Source organism: Manis javanica, chromosome X, assembly GCF_040802235.1.
Source record: "Manis javanica isolate MJ-LG chromosome X, MJ_LKY, whole genome shotgun sequence".
NCBI lineage: Eukaryota > Metazoa > Chordata > Mammalia > Pholidota > Manidae > Manis > Manis javanica.
The window spans coordinates 7,585,628-7,603,109 of NC_133174.1; the positions used below are offsets into that span (position 1 = coordinate 7,585,628).

At 43.0% G+C, this 17,482-nt stretch overlaps 1 protein-coding gene across 4 annotated transcripts in view; it reads left to right on the forward strand.

Moving 5' to 3' along the window:
* Positions 1-17,482, forward strand: part of FRMPD4 (FERM and PDZ domain containing 4) — a 751,103-nt gene that overhangs the window by 665,816 nt on the left and 67,805 nt on the right. For all 4 annotated transcript variants that reach the window (XM_073227599.1, XM_073227601.1, XM_073227600.1 and 1 more), the window contains one exon: positions 2,675-2,777. In XM_073227599.1, coding sequence (XP_073083700.1) covers positions 2,675-2,777 — 103 coding nt within the window. The remainder of the gene's footprint in view (positions 1-2,674; positions 2,778-17,482) is intronic.

A 17,482-nucleotide genomic window follows, 5' to 3' on the forward strand; every position in this document is an offset into this window, starting at 1 on the left:
CTCTCCACATAGCTTCTTACTCTCTGCCAGGCTTTTTATTTCATTAGCTATAGATCGTATTTTAGTTGTCTGTGTGGAATTGTTGAGCTTGACGCAGTTGAGAATTTTATCTCAAAATAAAAGAGATTTGTTGCTTTCTGTGATAAAAGAATACGTATGCTTTGTAAAAAAAAAAAAAAATACAGTGTAGATAGTATAGAGAAGTTAAAAGAACAAATCTTCTGAGCTCCCACTGCCAGAAGTTAACCACTATTAATGTATATAAGAGAGAGTGCATATTACAGTAGACAGAGTTCTGTGCATACATATGGATATATCAGGTATCATGTCTATAATGTGCTGTGTGTGTGTGTGTGTATACACGTATTTTTTCGCAAATGGGATCACGTTTTTTTTATTTTTTGTTTTTTAATTGTGGGACATTTTGACATCTCTGATTATGAGATTCTCCAAAAAGTGTGCCCTCCCTGGAGCTGAGTAGAGAAGTGAGTCTTGTGTTTTGTTTCGTTGTTTTGCTTCACTCTTTCTTCAGCCTCTTGCCTTCCTGGCCCTCGACTGTCCTTAGCTTCAGACACTAACACCTACTTTCAGACAAGTTTGAGAAGAGCAGGAAAAAGTGGAAACAGAGGTCAAAGAGTATGGTTTCTAGTCACTTTTAGGAGTGAAAATGCTGGTCGTATAAACTATGCCTATCATAAAAATGACTCTACTGTAGTCTCAAGCGATGTCAGTGGTGTGACCCCATTTCCCATACTACACAGTCCAGCCTGTGGTAAAAGGGCACGAGGGTAAAAGGCACGAGACCATCCTGTAAAGTGTGCCGCTGCTTTATGTCTTGGAAGGAATTATGTCTTGCTTCCTCCTAGAATTCTTGATTCGAGTTGCTTGACTACACAAGAATATTTCCATTAGATCAAAAACCATAGGTCGGATGTAAGAATATGTCCTATCAATCTGCGAGTGGTTTTCTCATCAGAGCAGTTAACATCCAGCAGTTACTTTGAAATTTTTTCCATATTTGACCAGCTTTTGATTTCTATCCATTTGTTTGAATTTGAGTGATAGCAGGCATATAATATAATAGTCATAAAAATTTTCCCAAGCAATTTTCAGAATTCCTTATGTATGCAAATACTGAATCTCAGTTCTCATATATCTTGAAATGAATATTTTCTATCACTAATATGGGGACATGTTAAAGTTTTCCCTGCTCTTTTCCTCCCTACAAAGAAGACAAGTTTATGCCAAGTGTCTGGGTGGGTGCAGAATGACTGAATTACTTTGAGTTCCATTTTCCGGGTGTGAAGTGTTCATTTCAATTACTAAATAAAAAATGATAATATTTGAAAGATAATGTTTCAGCTATACCTAATACCCAGTGACAGACCTGTGGAAATAAACTTAAAATTACAGTACCATATAATACCATATCAACATTTGGGAGATAATTATATGAAACATGTGAAGATAATTCAGATAATTGAAATATTTATTTACAGGTTTTATTTAATACAGATGTGTACTTCATGCAGCTGTGGGTTTACATTTATATGTCAAGAGAACTGACAGTGACTAGTTTTTGAATCATAGAAGCAAGTTCCAAAGAGATGCTGGTCACTGCAGACTTGGAATAGTCCACAGCCCTAAGCTGAGATCCCATCCTACCCTTTAAGTCAGTTTCACCTTTGGGAGCTTCTGTTGGTTATCTGTGCATAATAAATGATCAACAAATATTAGCTCCCCACCTCCTCCTTGGAAACAGAACTGAAAGAGACTGATGAATCAAGACAAAAATCTCAGTCCTCTATAATCACATGTGAGCACAGACATAAACATCTGAACACAGTCCAAACCACAGAAAATGACCAAACACCCCCGTCTCCTAGCTGATACGTGTGACCGCTGCTGCTTTACCTCCACCCCAGCTTTAGCCCCGCTTCCTTCTGCCCACCTTGTAGACAAGAATTACTATGATGCCCACTGTAGAATTACCCCACTTCCTGGGACCCTCCCCCAAAGCACCCAACACAAGGCCAAATCTTGGAAGTCCTCCCTTGCGCCCTTCTATTGAGCAATCTTGCCAGTCCCTGCAGCACGCTGCCTCCCTAGTTGCAATGACTAAGTAAATGCAACTTTGTTCAGGTCCAGGTGCGCCCAGGGTATAGCAGCCTTGGCTGCAAGGCGTCCACACAACTGATCGGCTCCCTGCTGGGGGAGTACCTTCTTCTAGTAGCCTCCATACTCAGTTCAGTTGACCAGCAGCCCCTGGGAGCTTGTGAGAAATGCATTATCTAGCTCACTCCCGATTCCTCCAAATTTATTGAATCTGTCTGCAGAGCAATAAGGTCCCTGGGTGATTCACATGCCTGTTAAAGTGTGAGAAACCTTGCTGGGCTGCTGAATCTCAACCTTGCCATGGAAGTTTGAAAGAAATGTTGATGCTTGAGTCCTACCCCCAGAGATCCCGATTTAATTAGCCAGGGTGTAGCCTGGGCCTCGGGAGCTTATATGAGGCTCCTAGTTCTTTGTAATGGGTTTTAAAGGACTGATGTAGAGAACACTGGTTGTGGCTGGGTTTCGATTTTGCTGGTAGCACCGGTTGCCCTAGTGAGTCATGATGGGGACAGATTCCCAATGGTCTTCTCACCTATACCTCACTCTCATTTGTCTCCAGGTGGCCCCTCCGAAGGCAAGCTGATCCCAGGAGATCAGATCGTAATGATTAATGATGAGCCAGTAAGCGCTGCGCCGAGGGAACGGGTCATCGACTTGGTCAGGTGGGTAACTCACTTACCTGGGCCCTGTCCCGCCACCAAGGCTGCCACACAGCCCCGAGACCTCAGCCGGCAGAGGGAGGGCTGCCTGTGGACAGTTTCAAGCAGAAACACGAGCCCACACATTCATCTTGGAAATGCTGGTGATGCTGACCTCTAATACAACAACATGCTCCCTAAACACAAAACACCTAATTGCTCAGTCTGTGTTACCATCCAGGGTACATATGCTTCAGGGTGAACAATTCTGACTCCTGTTACCATTGCTATATCCAGAGGTTGCACTTTTTTCCTTCCACAATTACTAACACATTGATATTCCATAATCAAGAAAATCAAAATGCAATACCTGAATTCAGTTTAAGCGGTGAGTAATTTTCTATAATCCCAGGGATACACAAACATAAGAGTTCACTGACTTTTCATACTTGACTGAGGGGTTTATTACTGAATTTTGAAATCAACTGAGCCAAAAGAATAATAAGGTAAAAGTTAGGGCAGTTAAAAAATATGCTTGGTTTATTGGTTTGGTTTTATCATAGATGTAAATAACTTGTCATGTGATATCCTTAGTGGGACTCCAGAAAATATGTTTTATGTGATGTTAAAATATTCATGAGGAATCGCCTTAGAAGCCCGCTGTAGTTATATTCCCACAGTTCATTTAGGGCAAAAGGGGTCTTGAGGAGTTTCCAGATGAAGCCGTGCCTATCAAGTGAATGGATCCACTCAACACTGTGGTGGTGTGAGGGATACTGGGCGTGTACCGTTTGTCTTTTATAAATAGATATTTTCAAGCAGGATTGAAGCAGAAGTTAAAGCTATTGGACTACTTTAAACTGACAGGGGATCTTCTAACATTTATGCTCTCTCATAACAAAAAATACATCTCTGGGAATGCATTACCTGGAGTTTTCCAGAGAAAGTTTCTTTCCCAAGCCTAGTTCAGCGTTTGCTTCACAGAGAAGCACTGGACAGTCATGCATCCTTGAAGGACTGGGAGAGGGGTGAGAAGCTAAAGATGTAGAAATAGAGGGGGCTTACTTTTAGGGTGACCAACCGTCCCAGTTTTATGAGGGAAAGGCCAGTGTCCCAGGAAACCCCGCAGTCCCAGAATGGTGGGTGACCCTGCTTTAGTCTAAGCCTACTACCACAGAGAGTTCACTGCTAGCTGCCAAAGTGCCTGTCCTCCCGGGACATCCAAATCTCCAGGGAATGTTCCCAAACAGGAGCCCGCGCTGCGGCGTGTCTCATTTTCATCCTACACCACAAGCAAGACCTGGGAGCACCTCCCATCTTCCTGGGAACAAGAAATGCAAGAATCAGGAGTGACTCCATTTTAAAGCCCTGGGGAGAGAGCTGCAGTGTCGCCATTTGGAACCACTTCTGTCTCGAGATGCGTGTGGATATCAGCAAGAACACCCCTCATTGGTCAGGCTCTGAGCCGTCTGTGAGCTTGCGTCCTGGGTGCCATGTTTGGGCCTTGATGGCCAGTCACACAGTCATTTTGTTTTCCCCTAGGCCCACGCCTCGGTAATCAGTCCTAGTGATTTGTGTGCCTGGAGGCTGACAGAAGAAATAAAAATCTGTGTTTGGGTTTGCAGTGACTGAATTGCCTACTGCCGGACAGAGATGGAGAAAAAGCTATCAAAAAGTGTGATCAATTCCTAAGTAGCCCTTCAGGGACATTTAGAAATATTTTTTTCCAAAAATGATTTTTTTTCCTTCTGGTTTTAATGCATTGTGGAAGAAAATAGCCTCTGTGAACAAAAGCCTCTGGAGGACTTTATATGTAATGGAGCTCACCGAATATTTGTTAAATAAATGAACCCATTAACAGAGGGGGTAGATAGCACCCAGCAACTCACATCCACGGCCCCCCTGCCACCTGTTTTTGCACAGCCCACGAGCTAAGAATGGTTTTTGCCATTTTTAAAGGGCTGGAAAAAATAAAAGAAGACTATTTTGTGACACATGAAAATCATATGAAATTCAAATTTCAGAGTCCATAAATAAACTTTTCTTGGGAAACAGCCACACCCAGTCACTGACATTTTGTCTAAGAGTGCTTCTCCCCTACAACAGCAGAGTGGAGCTCTTGCCACAGGGCCTGCAGTCCGCAAAGACTGAAGTGTTTGCGGCCCTTGACAGGTGAAGTGTGCCACCCCAGCTTTAGGAGACACTAAGGTGGCTGATGGCACTTTCTTTAGGTAAGCTAAAACCCCGAATAATGTACACAGGCAGTTTCTCTCAGTGGGTTGTGATTACAGCCAGAGTCCCACATACTTGGTAAGGAGACTGTGTGTTTGAGACGGAAAGCCTGTGTGCTTTTTAACCATCTCAAAAAAAACTTCAGGAGCATAAAACTCCCTCCCTTCTAAGGGCCAGCCTTTGGGGAGCAAGCCTCAGGGTCGGACGGGGAGCCTGCGTCTGCTGGTGAACTTTAGCTGCTCCTCTGACTGGCCCTGGCTGTTGATCCCGTTGTGTCACCAGCAAACTCAGGTGTGAGATCATTGGTGGCAGGAAAGGAGGGTGTCCTGAGGATCCACTCCACCACACAGTGGCCGCCTGGAGGGTCTGACTCCGGCTTCTCCACCCTGTTGCTACTAGTGTTCCTGACAAGACCTCTTGGGGAAGGCACCCGAAGACCGACTACTCCAAGGTGTCCACATGACCTCGTCACAGAAGGGAGGAAGGAAGCTCTCGCCACATCTCGGCCCCTCTGACAGTGCCAGCGCTCTCCCCATGCTCTCCAGCCTGCTGGAGACTGGGGAGGGAGAGGAGGAGAGAAGAGATGTGGCTAGCAGCAGCAGATCACATTGTGCCTCCTTCTAGAAAGATATAGGGGAACCTACTTGTTTGCAGCTCACTTTAGAATGTGGATTGAGTGTCCCTTTGTAGGTGTGTCACTGATATGTGACAAGGACCTGGTTCAAATCTGGAATGTAGTTCGACGTTATAGAATCAGGTGACCTGAATCCTAATTTCCATGAGAAAAGAGACCTTGTCTGTGCTGTCCCCTGCCACGTCCACTAACCCAGCCCAGTCAGTGGTGGGCTTCTAGGTGGTGCTTGGTAACATAGTGAGTGAGTGGGCTCTAATGAGCCCCCTGGGAAAACTACCGATTTTGCTGGTTTCCCTGCTACCCCTGCCCACTGTCAGCCTTCCAGCAATAAGTTCTGTAAGTGTGACTATCAGCTGATGAATCCATGCCTCAGAAAACACTCGTTTTATTCAATGATTCAAACATTTTTTGGCACCTACTATATGCAGAACATGGTGCTAGGTACAGATACACAGGGAAGGATACAAAAGCCCAGCCTTCAGGGAGCTTACAGTCCACCCTACTATGACTATGACATCCATTCCAGTTGGGCCTCCTTAAAACAGTCAAACCCTACATTCAGCACTTGGGGGGATTATCACATGTGAAGGAATTCTGCTAGTGACAAAAACACATTGGCAAACACGTCACGTAATCTTAAAAGTTATTCTCTTTTAATCTCAGGGCAACAAATTTATCTTTATGAAATTAACAGGGTACCTGATTGTAACCAAAGAAATCTACGTCCAATGCCACAGTGCAATTCAGGAAGGTGAAGTGCAGCTGCTCGTGCAGTTCTTGTTGCAACTGATACCCTCAAACTCATTAAACCGGGATTTTGAACTAACGTACTTCTCACTAATGAAAAAGTTCATGCATTAGAAATTTTTCCTGTGCCTTCCCATCAGTTTAGTCATCTGTCTGCCATATGTCTGCTAACCTAAAAATTTAGCTCTTGTAAAATAATCTCTTTTTTATTGGGCTTCTCTGCTGATATGTGCTTTAATATCTGTATCTTACCCAAGGTAAATTCCCTTTCTGTTTAATAAAATAACTTCGTTTGCTTAGCTTTGAAGGAAATTTGGAAAAACATTCATCATTTTAATAACACTAAAATTCTCTCTTTAGAAACTGGCATCCGTTTACTCCCCTAACTGGTTTTGTCCTGTTTTGTTCTCTTTTTCTCCCATGCCAGCATTTGCTCTTGGATCCCTTTTTGTTTCTAGATACATTCATGTTTCTTTGTGGATTGGTTTTCTTATCATGTTGTTGCTCTATTAATAGAAATTTACTTATTCTTCTTGAGAAAATGAGTTTCTTGGAGACCAATTTACTCCTGTAGTGACCGCATTTGGGTTTTTTCATGTGTCCTCAAAAAGAGCTATAATGGCTGCACTGAAACCAGACGAGTCCCATTCGTTTTATAGTTTTCTAAGTTGTTAACTCTACCTCATACTTTATAGTAGTTGAGGAACAAAATCTTGGAAGAATTCATGCCCCTTGCCAGTGACCGTTTCTCTCTTCTTTTGAAGTAGCCAAGGATGATTTCCCTTGACTTTCCACAATTAGACAAATTAACTTAAAACAGCCTCCAAATGTTCGTGTTTAAAAACTGTGGAGTATAATTGCTCATAGAGATTATGAAGTATGACCCACCCACCAAGGCTAGCCAGTCCAAATGAATTCATAGGACTTCAACAAACAATTATTGAGCATTAAAGGGGTAACGGAGGTCATGTAGAGCACTAGGGATGCAGAAATACCTACAACATGACTCCTGCAGTCAGGGAGGAGACTTCTAATTAACCGTGCTGTATTGATGAGTGTGCTGGCTGAGCGGGGAGGGTGGGGTTGGGTAGGGATGTTTGGTGGGGTTGGGTAGGGTGTATAAGAATGTAGTGATGGTGCTAGCGGGTGGCTGTTGACCCCGAGTGGGAAGGCAGGTTTCTGCATGGAGAGACGTTGGGAAAATAGATCCTCCCGTTGTCCCTGGAAACCCCAGACCCTCCTGAAAGACACTTACTTTCCCCCCTGCTGATATAGAATATCCAGGGCCCCGATGGCTGTCCTGAACCACAGCGTCAGCATTTATTTGCTCCTGCCCTCCCACACTTGCCCCCTCAAGGCAGCAACAGAAATCTGTGGCTCATCTTAGACTGCAAGCCCTAGTCTTCAAGGACTAGAGATGCATTTAAGAATCGGATAAGTGCCGTGGACTTTTTCTCTTCAGCCAGAAGAGTCCACATGTGTACATAATTTACATATAATAACAGAATGTTCCATGACCTTCTGATGCCAATCCCAGTTTAGACCCCTGGCAGCAGACACTGATAATGCCGGCTCTCTTCCTCTTTGTCTGTCTCAGAAGGTAACGTTGAGGAGCCAAGTGTGTGGGCAACTCAGTCTTACCCTTTCCTTCGTAGCAGCGGGAGCTGAGTGCTACACACGCCGTAATGAGAAGGCCCAGGTGTCCCCCTGGAAACTAATCCCCCTTCGTTCATCCTTTGCCATTCCTCCATCTGGCCTCTCTCACTAGCAAAGTTGATTGACTAATAAGCAGGGCTGTAGCTGTCGCCACAGAGACAGAAGGTCGTCCATATCTACTGCCCCTTCTACACTAATATCCTGGGATTGGAGAGCTTTCCTGGGGAGTGGTAGGGTTTTCCGATAAGTTACTGTAATGAGAAATAAGAACAGATAATTAATTACTAATCATTGCTTGACTTTGTAATGGACAAGATGCTAATTTTTAATGATACTCCTTTTACTTAAGTAACTAATATATAAACACATCCAAAGCAACGTATAAATTTAATTTTACGGTCAGGAAGGTTATCCCAACCATTCTAACAAAAATGCTCAAAAGCAGGATTTGTGTCTTCCTGGAACAAGTATATCCCTGTAAAAGAAATGAGCCAACGCACTTCCACAATCAAGGTCAAAGTTTTATGTATAACTTTTAAAGGCAGTTTTTTTGAAATTTCAGGAAAAAAATATAATTGATGGCATTGCGACTCATAATGATGATGAGAGTTAACATGTATTAAGTCCTCGTTATATGCTACACTTGCTAAACCCTGTCATTCCTTAGTGCTAAGACCAGCTGACACTTACATGGTACTTACTACGGCCCTGCCCCAAGTACTTTCTGTATATTAATTTGTTCAGCCCTCACAGTGTCAAATGGCTACAGTGGTTACCTCTAATTTAAATATGGGGAAACTGAGGTACAGAAAAATTAAGGGACACACCCAAGATCCCATAAGTAGTAAGTAGTGAAGCAGAACCCAGTCTGGCTCCTGAGGGAAGGCTCTTACCTTGGCATCGTGTGCTTTCTCACAATGGCCTCATGAACCGGTTCTCTTTATTGCACCCACATTACAGAGTGGGAACTGAGGCTTAGAGAGGTTGAAGCACTTGCTCAGGGCAAGGCAGGAGGTGTGTAGTGGGAGTGGAAGAAAGCCGGTACAAATTACCAGGACCTGGGGGTGCAAAGGGGGCCAAGCATGGCTCTCTGGTATATCATGTCATCATTTGGTGGGCCCAGCAAACAGCAGAGCTGTAATTGGACTCCAGAACCTGGGTCTTAGTGCGTACACCCCATAGACACCTCCATTTTTGGACTGTACCCAAATAGCCTGTCCCCTGTCCCTGGTCTGCCAAGCAGTTGCCTTGATTTTAGTCAGAGGTGCTCAGGAGTACCTGCTTGTTGCATTTGGTGGGAGATTGGCACGCTTAATAAGAGCAAAAGAAACCATTTTATAAGGATCCATTTAAAAATTAGATCTCAACACCTCTGTCTTTTTAATCATTCCCTCCTCATTAGCATTACAATGGAAAGTCAAATCAGATCATGTTCCAGGAGCACTGTGTCTGCAGAAGAATATATTAGGAAGGTCACCTTCCTGGCTAATTTCAGCTGGGCTTAGATGCATCAGAGTGCTGCTTAGTAAAATAACAAAGGAAAGAACATCTGAGCATCCAGCATATAAAATATGCATGATGATGTATAATAGAGTAAGGCCTTATTATAGTAAGACCAGTGGGCAATTTCCGTGAAAACAAGAACAGCCCCTTGGTGTGCTGACACTACAAATTGTGATCTCACCTAATACACACTTGCAGTGCACACGTTTTCTGACAATCGCAAATTACAGAGCCTGGGGAGAAAGAGGTCAGTGATTCTAGAAAATGGAATGTGTGGGAAAACATTCTAATAAGGAAGGATACAGTAGAAGAATGGATTTGAGTCCATTATTTATAAAGGATATAGTGATGAAAATTAGGAAGAAAAGTGGTTTCACATGGATTATTCTAATGTCCATTACTATTTGTTTATGACCATCTCTCACGCTTCTCACTAAACATCTCCATTACCTTAGATGCTTTTATACAACTCATGTATGAAAAATGAATGTTGGTGATTGAAGAACCAGAAAAAAATGTTAAACTAGGGCAGGTTTCCAATGATCTGGTATGGTTGATACTACTATCTGAACATCTTCTTACCTGTATTAACAAAAAAAAAATTTGAAGAAGATAATTATTGGCTCTCTGCCATGTTCTATTAATCCTTTAGGACTACAGATTTAGAAATTATTCCATGCCCTTTCCATAAGTAGATGAAAAGAACAACAAAAAAACTATCTTGGTAAGCCTGGGGTTAGGACATGCCCAGCACCAAAGTATAAGCTCCGTTCTCTTGAGATTTTAGCAGAAGGTCTCAGGAACTCAAAGTCAGAGCCTATTTTTATAGGCAACACAGTGGGTGGGCATGGTGGGCAGGAATCTCAGGCCATATGCTCAGATGTGCAAGAAGTGTATTATTTATTATCTATAATAATCTATCATTTATTACCTATAATTATCTGAAATGTGGTTTCAGGTTCCTGTCCTAGTGTATGGCCTGTTCACCCCCTTTCCTTCAGTGCTGGGTCTGCGTCTGGGGGGTCGGCCTAAAGGGAGGAGGCTCTGGGAGAGGCAAAGTGAATGCACTCTTTGGCTGGATCATCTGTCCCACTAGAATTTGCCAAGATATCTTTGTGCCCATCTGGCCTGCCTTTGGTCATTCCCTTTGGCAGGGAGCTACTGTGGCATCCCTCGTTGACCACTGTCAGCCCTTCCTTAGCCACCTCTCTGTGATCTTGGGTACACTGACCCCTCCTGAGCCATACTGGGATGTAGAATAATCTCCAGGACTAATTTCCTCGGAGATCTTGTCACCTTCCCAGGGTTCTGACCAGGAAAGAAGGCACAGGTCACTATGCTCATTAATTCCACAAGGCTATTTGGAGAGTCATAATTGATTCTTTCTCGAGGGTTAGCTTCTGGAAAGAGGGGGAGCATGCCTGCTCTTTCACAGGCACCCATAAGTCTGCTCTTCTGCTTGCCCTGAGATTCCCTCCATCTCACCATCCTCTGGCCAGTCCCTGTCACTCAGGGTTCCAGAACATTCTTCCTACCTTATAGTTTTTACCCTCAATTCCTAGAACCTAGACAGTTCTCTACTTCTGCAACAGCCCTGTCCTGGGGTGATGAGTGGTATGTGATCTAGCTGACCTAGTGGGCAAAGGAATAGAGCTGATCAAGCAGAGCAAAGAAATGGAGGGCATGGGCACGGGGAATGTTGGCGAACATTTCAAAATATTACCCTGCTGCTGACAAAAAGACGTGGTGTAGAAATCAGAAAAATCTAAGTTCAGTCCTGCCTCTGCAGTGGATTAGCTGTATGTGACCTTGGGCAAGCCCTTAATTTATGTAACCCTCAGTGTCTTGGCCTATAAAATGAAGACCTACCTTATACAATTATTGTAAACATTAGATAAACTTCAGTAAATAAAGCTTGTAGCACAGCAAGAGCCTATGATAAGCTCTTAATAAATTTTTGAGTTATTGTTGTCTTCATCAAGGTTATCGTCAGCATCCTTACCATAGCCGAACGATCATGAGCAAATTGCTGAAGTCCCAGTCTTGGTCTCCTAGTCTGTGAGTGTAGCTAAGAATTTGCATTTCTAAGTCTTTGCTTAAGGATTGGATGAGATTATGTTTGTGAGAGCAGTTTGTTACCTGCAATCAGTTAGGTCTTTCTGTCACATGCTGTCATTACTGCTCTTGAGATTTTAGAGTAGGGGATTGGAGCACAAGCCCAGGCAAAAATCTACTCTTTTAGGATGAAGATAGCTTGAAGAACAATTAGAAAGCTCAGAAGCTCAAGGATGGCAAGGTAGCCTCTGCTCACCCCTAGGGCAGCAGAACCCAGCAGAATTGTTGGGGAACTTGACTTGGGGGACCCCACTGGTGCACCACAGTGTGATGAGGTGGTCGCTGGAACAAGAGTGATTTCACTGTTGTGTCATATGGGTGAAAGGGCTATGGAAAGATTCAGAGGCTATTGGCATGTGCCCTGCCGAGGTGGACACAAGGTTAGGAATGACCTAAATTCAGGGGTCAGCAAACTTTTTCTGCCATGGACTAGACAGTAAATATTTTAGGCTTTGCAGGCTGTGTGGTCTCTGTCACAGTGACTCAGTTTTGCCATCCTAGCACATAAGCAGGCTAAATAATATGTAAACCAATGGGTGTGGCTGTGTTCCAGTAAAACTTTATTTATAGAAAAAGAGGATGGGCTGTAAGTGCTGACCCCTTACTTACACCAAGGAAATGTAAAGAGACCTGGTCTAAATAGGAAACAGAGGCAGAAGAATGAAATAGAGGGTGCTGGGCCTTTTTGCTAGCAATAATAAGAATTATAAAGCAATTAATATGAACTCTCTGGCCACCTAAAATCCTTTTCAGAAAGTGGAGAGATGGGAGAAGAAATAAGGAAACAAGCAAATTGATAAATGTCAGACTTTTATGATGCTTTCCCTGACCCTCCCTAATCACCCCCAAAGTTAATTGCTTCTGTGTCTTGATTCACTGAAATATACATATCTTTATTATAATCTGTACTACACAATGTTATCATGATTTGGGAGCTTGTCTTGGTCATAAGTCTGCATGTTTCTTAATGACAAATTAGGATAATGCCAGCTACTGTAACAAACCCCAGACTATACAAGGGTTCCGCCACAATGGGAATTCATTTGTTCATCACATGCCAGTCATAATGAGTGCTCCTTCAGGGCTGATCCAGGGACTCAACCCAGACCTTCCCCACTTTGTGTTCTGCCATCTCCACCACATAACCTCCAGTTTGTCCCTGTCAAACTGCAGGGGGAAGAGGATGGAAGCACCTGGGGAGCGGTTTACCAGGAGAGGGCCTAGAAAGGGATACGGTACTTCCGGTCCCCTTCGTTTGGCAAGAAGCCAGCCACATGGATGCACCCACCTGTACAGGCAGCCTTGCGTGGTCTAGCTGTGGCCCCACACAGCAGAGGGGGCAGGTGGGCAGAGCACACAGCCAGTCTCTGCCCAGACCCTATTTTAGTCCTTACGCCAGCCTGTATGCCTCATGCAGTGCTGGGCACGGAACAGGGAGGAAATCAGTGTTTGCAGAAAGAACCCCTGAAGTGTACTTAACACTACCCACTTTTGAAAAGACTACATACAGTCCCATTTATTACTCTTTGAATCATACCTAAATGAGCAGATAAAAGATGAACTCTGGTTTCACATGAAGCTTGTCTTCCCTCTGGGAAAGCGTGGTGGCGGCGGCCCTTTGGTGTGGGCTTTAAGGGTTGCATCTATGCCTCATGCGCATCTTTCACTTGTAAACTTGCAGATACGCATCGTCCTCCTTTGGTCACTGAATCAGCACCCCAGCTATGTAATCTCCCTGCACCCATTTCTTGTTAGGATGCAGAGGCTGTAGTCGTGGGAGAGAGAAGATCATGGTTCTACACCGGGCATCTCCCCACCAGCTCTTTCAGTTCGGGCATGTAACAGCTGTCACGTCCTCATCCCCTGAAAGTCTGGGGAACTATAGGCATTCTGTGTGAGACAATTCTTCATTTAATAGGCCTGTCCTTGAATGGAAGGACATTTAACGTCTGTGACCCTGTCCACTAAATCCTGGTGATGCTCTCCCGTCACTGGGGATGCCCCGACCCTCTTGGGGACCATTGGAGATGATGGTTAGGGGACTCTTTCCACATCTCACCTTTATCTCAAAAAGGTGCAATTTCAAATTCCTGCAATTGGATGGTCCCCCAGTGGGTGGGAATGTTCCAAGATGGCAGAATATCCATGACATGGTTGAGAAGAGAGGAGGGGGGTAATGAGGCAAGTCCTGTTCCTGTTCCCAAGCAGCAGAGCAGGGAACAGGGAGGTAGCAGTGATCAAGACCCACCCTCTCCTTGCTGGGAACCCAGACAGTGTGGTAACAGAGACCCCAGTGTACATAAACGAAATGGTAAGCCAGTGGATTTTAGTTACAAATATTTAAATGTATTTGCTTAAAAATTCGAGGCAGAAAAGGATTCTTTGAACAAGTGAGATGCAAGGAGGGATTTCTGTACTCCCTTGCCATGCTTTTGGTACCTTGTTTTCCCATGCAAACAGGAGTTGCTGAAAGAGGCACTTGATCCAAATTTAATTTTTAAAAATTGAAGAGAGAAGCAGCCACCATTTATTAAGCCCTCCTCTGGGCCACATACACCAACTCCTAGCACATCTCTGTGATTGGGGGCTAACTGGACTCATTTTCAGTTAAGGAAACAGGATTAGACAAGACCTGACTGGATGCAAGGCTCTACACTACATTTGTGAGCCCCAGAGTTTGGTCAGGGTCAGTTGAGCAATACTTGGTGAAGCCAGGCATTAAGCCCAAGTCCACCTGTGGTATGCACTTTCTCTTACTCCATACTGCCAGGTGGTGTCTAAGGGGCCCTTAGACATTGAGTGGACCAGTCCTCAGTGGCTGTTTGGATCAGCCATGAGAGGACCCTTACATGGTGGGAGCTGAGCAGCATCCCCAGGACCCTTGCATGACCTAGGCAAGAGGGGAACTCTCCCAAGACATAACTGAGAATGTGTTTCCCACCAGCCAACTGGGCAGGAGTTCAGAGTAGAGATATATTATTTATATCTCAAAAAACTATATCTCAAAAAATAGTTGTTACAACTAATTCTGTAGAGTAAAAGTTTTGTACACCTGGTCTTTTTATTTTAGTGTTGATCAAAATGCGGACACAAGGAAAATGGGGACTTGCTTTAGAGCCATTTGTCCACTCTGAAATACTTTTTAATTCCCCATACAAACATATGAACTCATGTCTATCAAATTGGCTTTTATTTCAACATCTTTGCTTATTAGTATTCTGTGTCTTTTAAATCAGCTTTTATTAAGTGTACCAAATTATATACCACCATGTAGAAAATGTTAAAAAGCACTTAATAAGCTATTTGGTAATAATTTAAAGTATGGATTCATTTCCTCCATGTGGTACATATGTTTAGACAGAAAAGTACAAAAAAATAATAGATCTTGTCTATTTAGACAGAAGCAATTGCAATATATTATTATTCCAAAAAAGATTTCACTTTTATTTCAACATCTTTGCAATTTTGAATTCTGAGTATTTCCAACTTGAACAACCGAGGCGCAATTCATTACTGATTCTAGGTCAAATAATAAAGGACACAGAAAACAAAAGATTTGTTCCCTCTCCCCTATTTGAGAACTTATCACTGTTAAACATCCTTACTTCCCTTTTAGCTCCTTACTGCTGCTCTATTTATATTTTTATGCACAAAATAATCTACATCTCTGTGTCTAATTTGATTGTTTTGTGGACCGAGCATCCTTAGATTTTTACAAGAAGCATGTCAGAGCTGAATTTTCATCATATGCTCTGAAACTCTACCCCTGGGTGTTTTCATTTATATTTAATGTTAAATCAAGGATATTAGAAGTAGAACAGACTGTTCTTCACTGAACCCAGTCAACGGTATCAGCTCACTTTGAATTCCAGAAATAACATTTGGAATGTTCTTTCTGATGGAGCACTTCAGAGTGTCTGGGTAACTTGGAGCTCGGTGATTTCAAAATTGAATAGCCAAACACAATGACAAAAAACCTCTCTTGGGATTTACAATACAAAATACTAAGTTTAGAGAAAGCTTTTAAAAGTGATAAGATTGAAAAAAAAAACACATGCATACTTCTCACCCTTTAATTTCCTGCATGTATTATGTTTAAGCACAGTGAGGTACTGGTGTCCATTATTTGACAAAGTAATACAGTATGGGGGAGGCCCTTAAAAGTAGCCTTCCCCTGTAATTTGGTTTCTTTTCTCCATGAAGTTCCTCTCCTTGGACTCCCAAATATGCAGTGTGTCCTAAAAGTAGCATAGCTGTGATCAGTAAGAACCTTCCAGGCAGAAGGTGAAAGGTAAGCCAAAGTAAGCCAAGAAATGGAGCTGGTCAGGCACAAGGGGAGTCAGTGTGGAAACCCAATGTATCAGGAATCCTTTGCCCTTCATCTCTTGGCTTGGCCCACTTTCCTGTGTTGGTTTCAGTCTCAGGAGATTTCAGTGGAGCTCTCTCTGGGTAGCAGCAAGGCTAAACCAGCTCGAAGCTTGCAAGCCAACATTTTTTAGCCCTAAGCGGGTGAAAGACCACCATTTGCCACAAGATCCAACCAGACTTCCTAGGCAGGGCTTTCACTGCCCCAGTATGGTGACTGTCCATCCCTAAATAAGTCATTGCTACCCAAGGAGTGGACTCTGCCAGGTCTGGGCCATGTGATGGAGATGGGATCAGCCCCTCCTGCATTTTTAGCATCTAAGAGTGGGAGAGGTTCGTTCTGCAAAGAAAATCTGGTGGCCATTCTAAAACAGTGTATTGAATGCTGGTTCAAGCAAAAGAAACAACTTACTGCCACTCCCACTGGTCACTCATGGCTGCAGGTTCTTTTGGAAACATTTTATTGAAAATTTTGAACAGGGTCCTATGTGTGGAGAATAGCATAGCCAACCCATGTCCCATCTCCCAGCTTCTGCAGTCATCAACTCATGGCCAGTCATCATTCCCAAGACACTTTCCCACCCTTTGATGATATTGAAGCAATCCCCAGACATCACATCACCTCATGGGTAATAATTCAGTATGTATCTCTAAGGGATAAGCATTCTTTATGAAAAATAAAAACTCACAATAGCATTATTACACCTTACAAATTTTACAGTATTTTCTGAATATAATTAGACATCCAGTCAGTATTCAGATCTCTTCCATGGTTTCATAAAATAATTTCTTGTTACAGTATATTTGAATTAAGATCCATGTAACGTTCATTTATAAATATAATTTGTTGATATATCTTTTAAGACTTGATTCATAGTTTCTCTTCACATCTCTTGTATTGTCTTTCAAAACAATTTATTTAGATTTTTAAAAACAAGTTATTTGTCCTGTAGAAAATCCCAGAGCCTGAATTTTGCTGACTGCAGCCCTGGGTGTCATGTCACATGATCTTTTCACCTCCTGTATTTCCTGTAAGAGTCTGAATCGCCTCCTTACGGAGGATGCTGTGTACTTTCATCCTCCACGGGTACATGATAGCTGCTTGTGTCTCTTTCTGTGATGTAAGCAACTATTGATCTTCGCTGGCATCTGTCATTTCATTAGTGATTGCAACAAAAAGATGCCCTAATTCCACCATTGCTCCTTTAGTTATCAGCAGAAGACCTCTTAATAAACTATTTGGTTACCCTAAGGAACAGTTCATATAGAAGGTAGGGCAAAACCAGTTTTCAAAACAATGAGTTGTTTGATTGGCATTCCCAAAAAAGGTTGTTGGGTTTTTTTTTTTAAGTATCATATTGAACTCATGGATTTAAGTATATTTGGTTATTTAAATCCATTGATGTTTCTATTCTTGTTGAGGCTCAACTTGTCTCATCTTTGGTAAATGGGAGCCTGTTGCAGTGAGCTGTTGAGT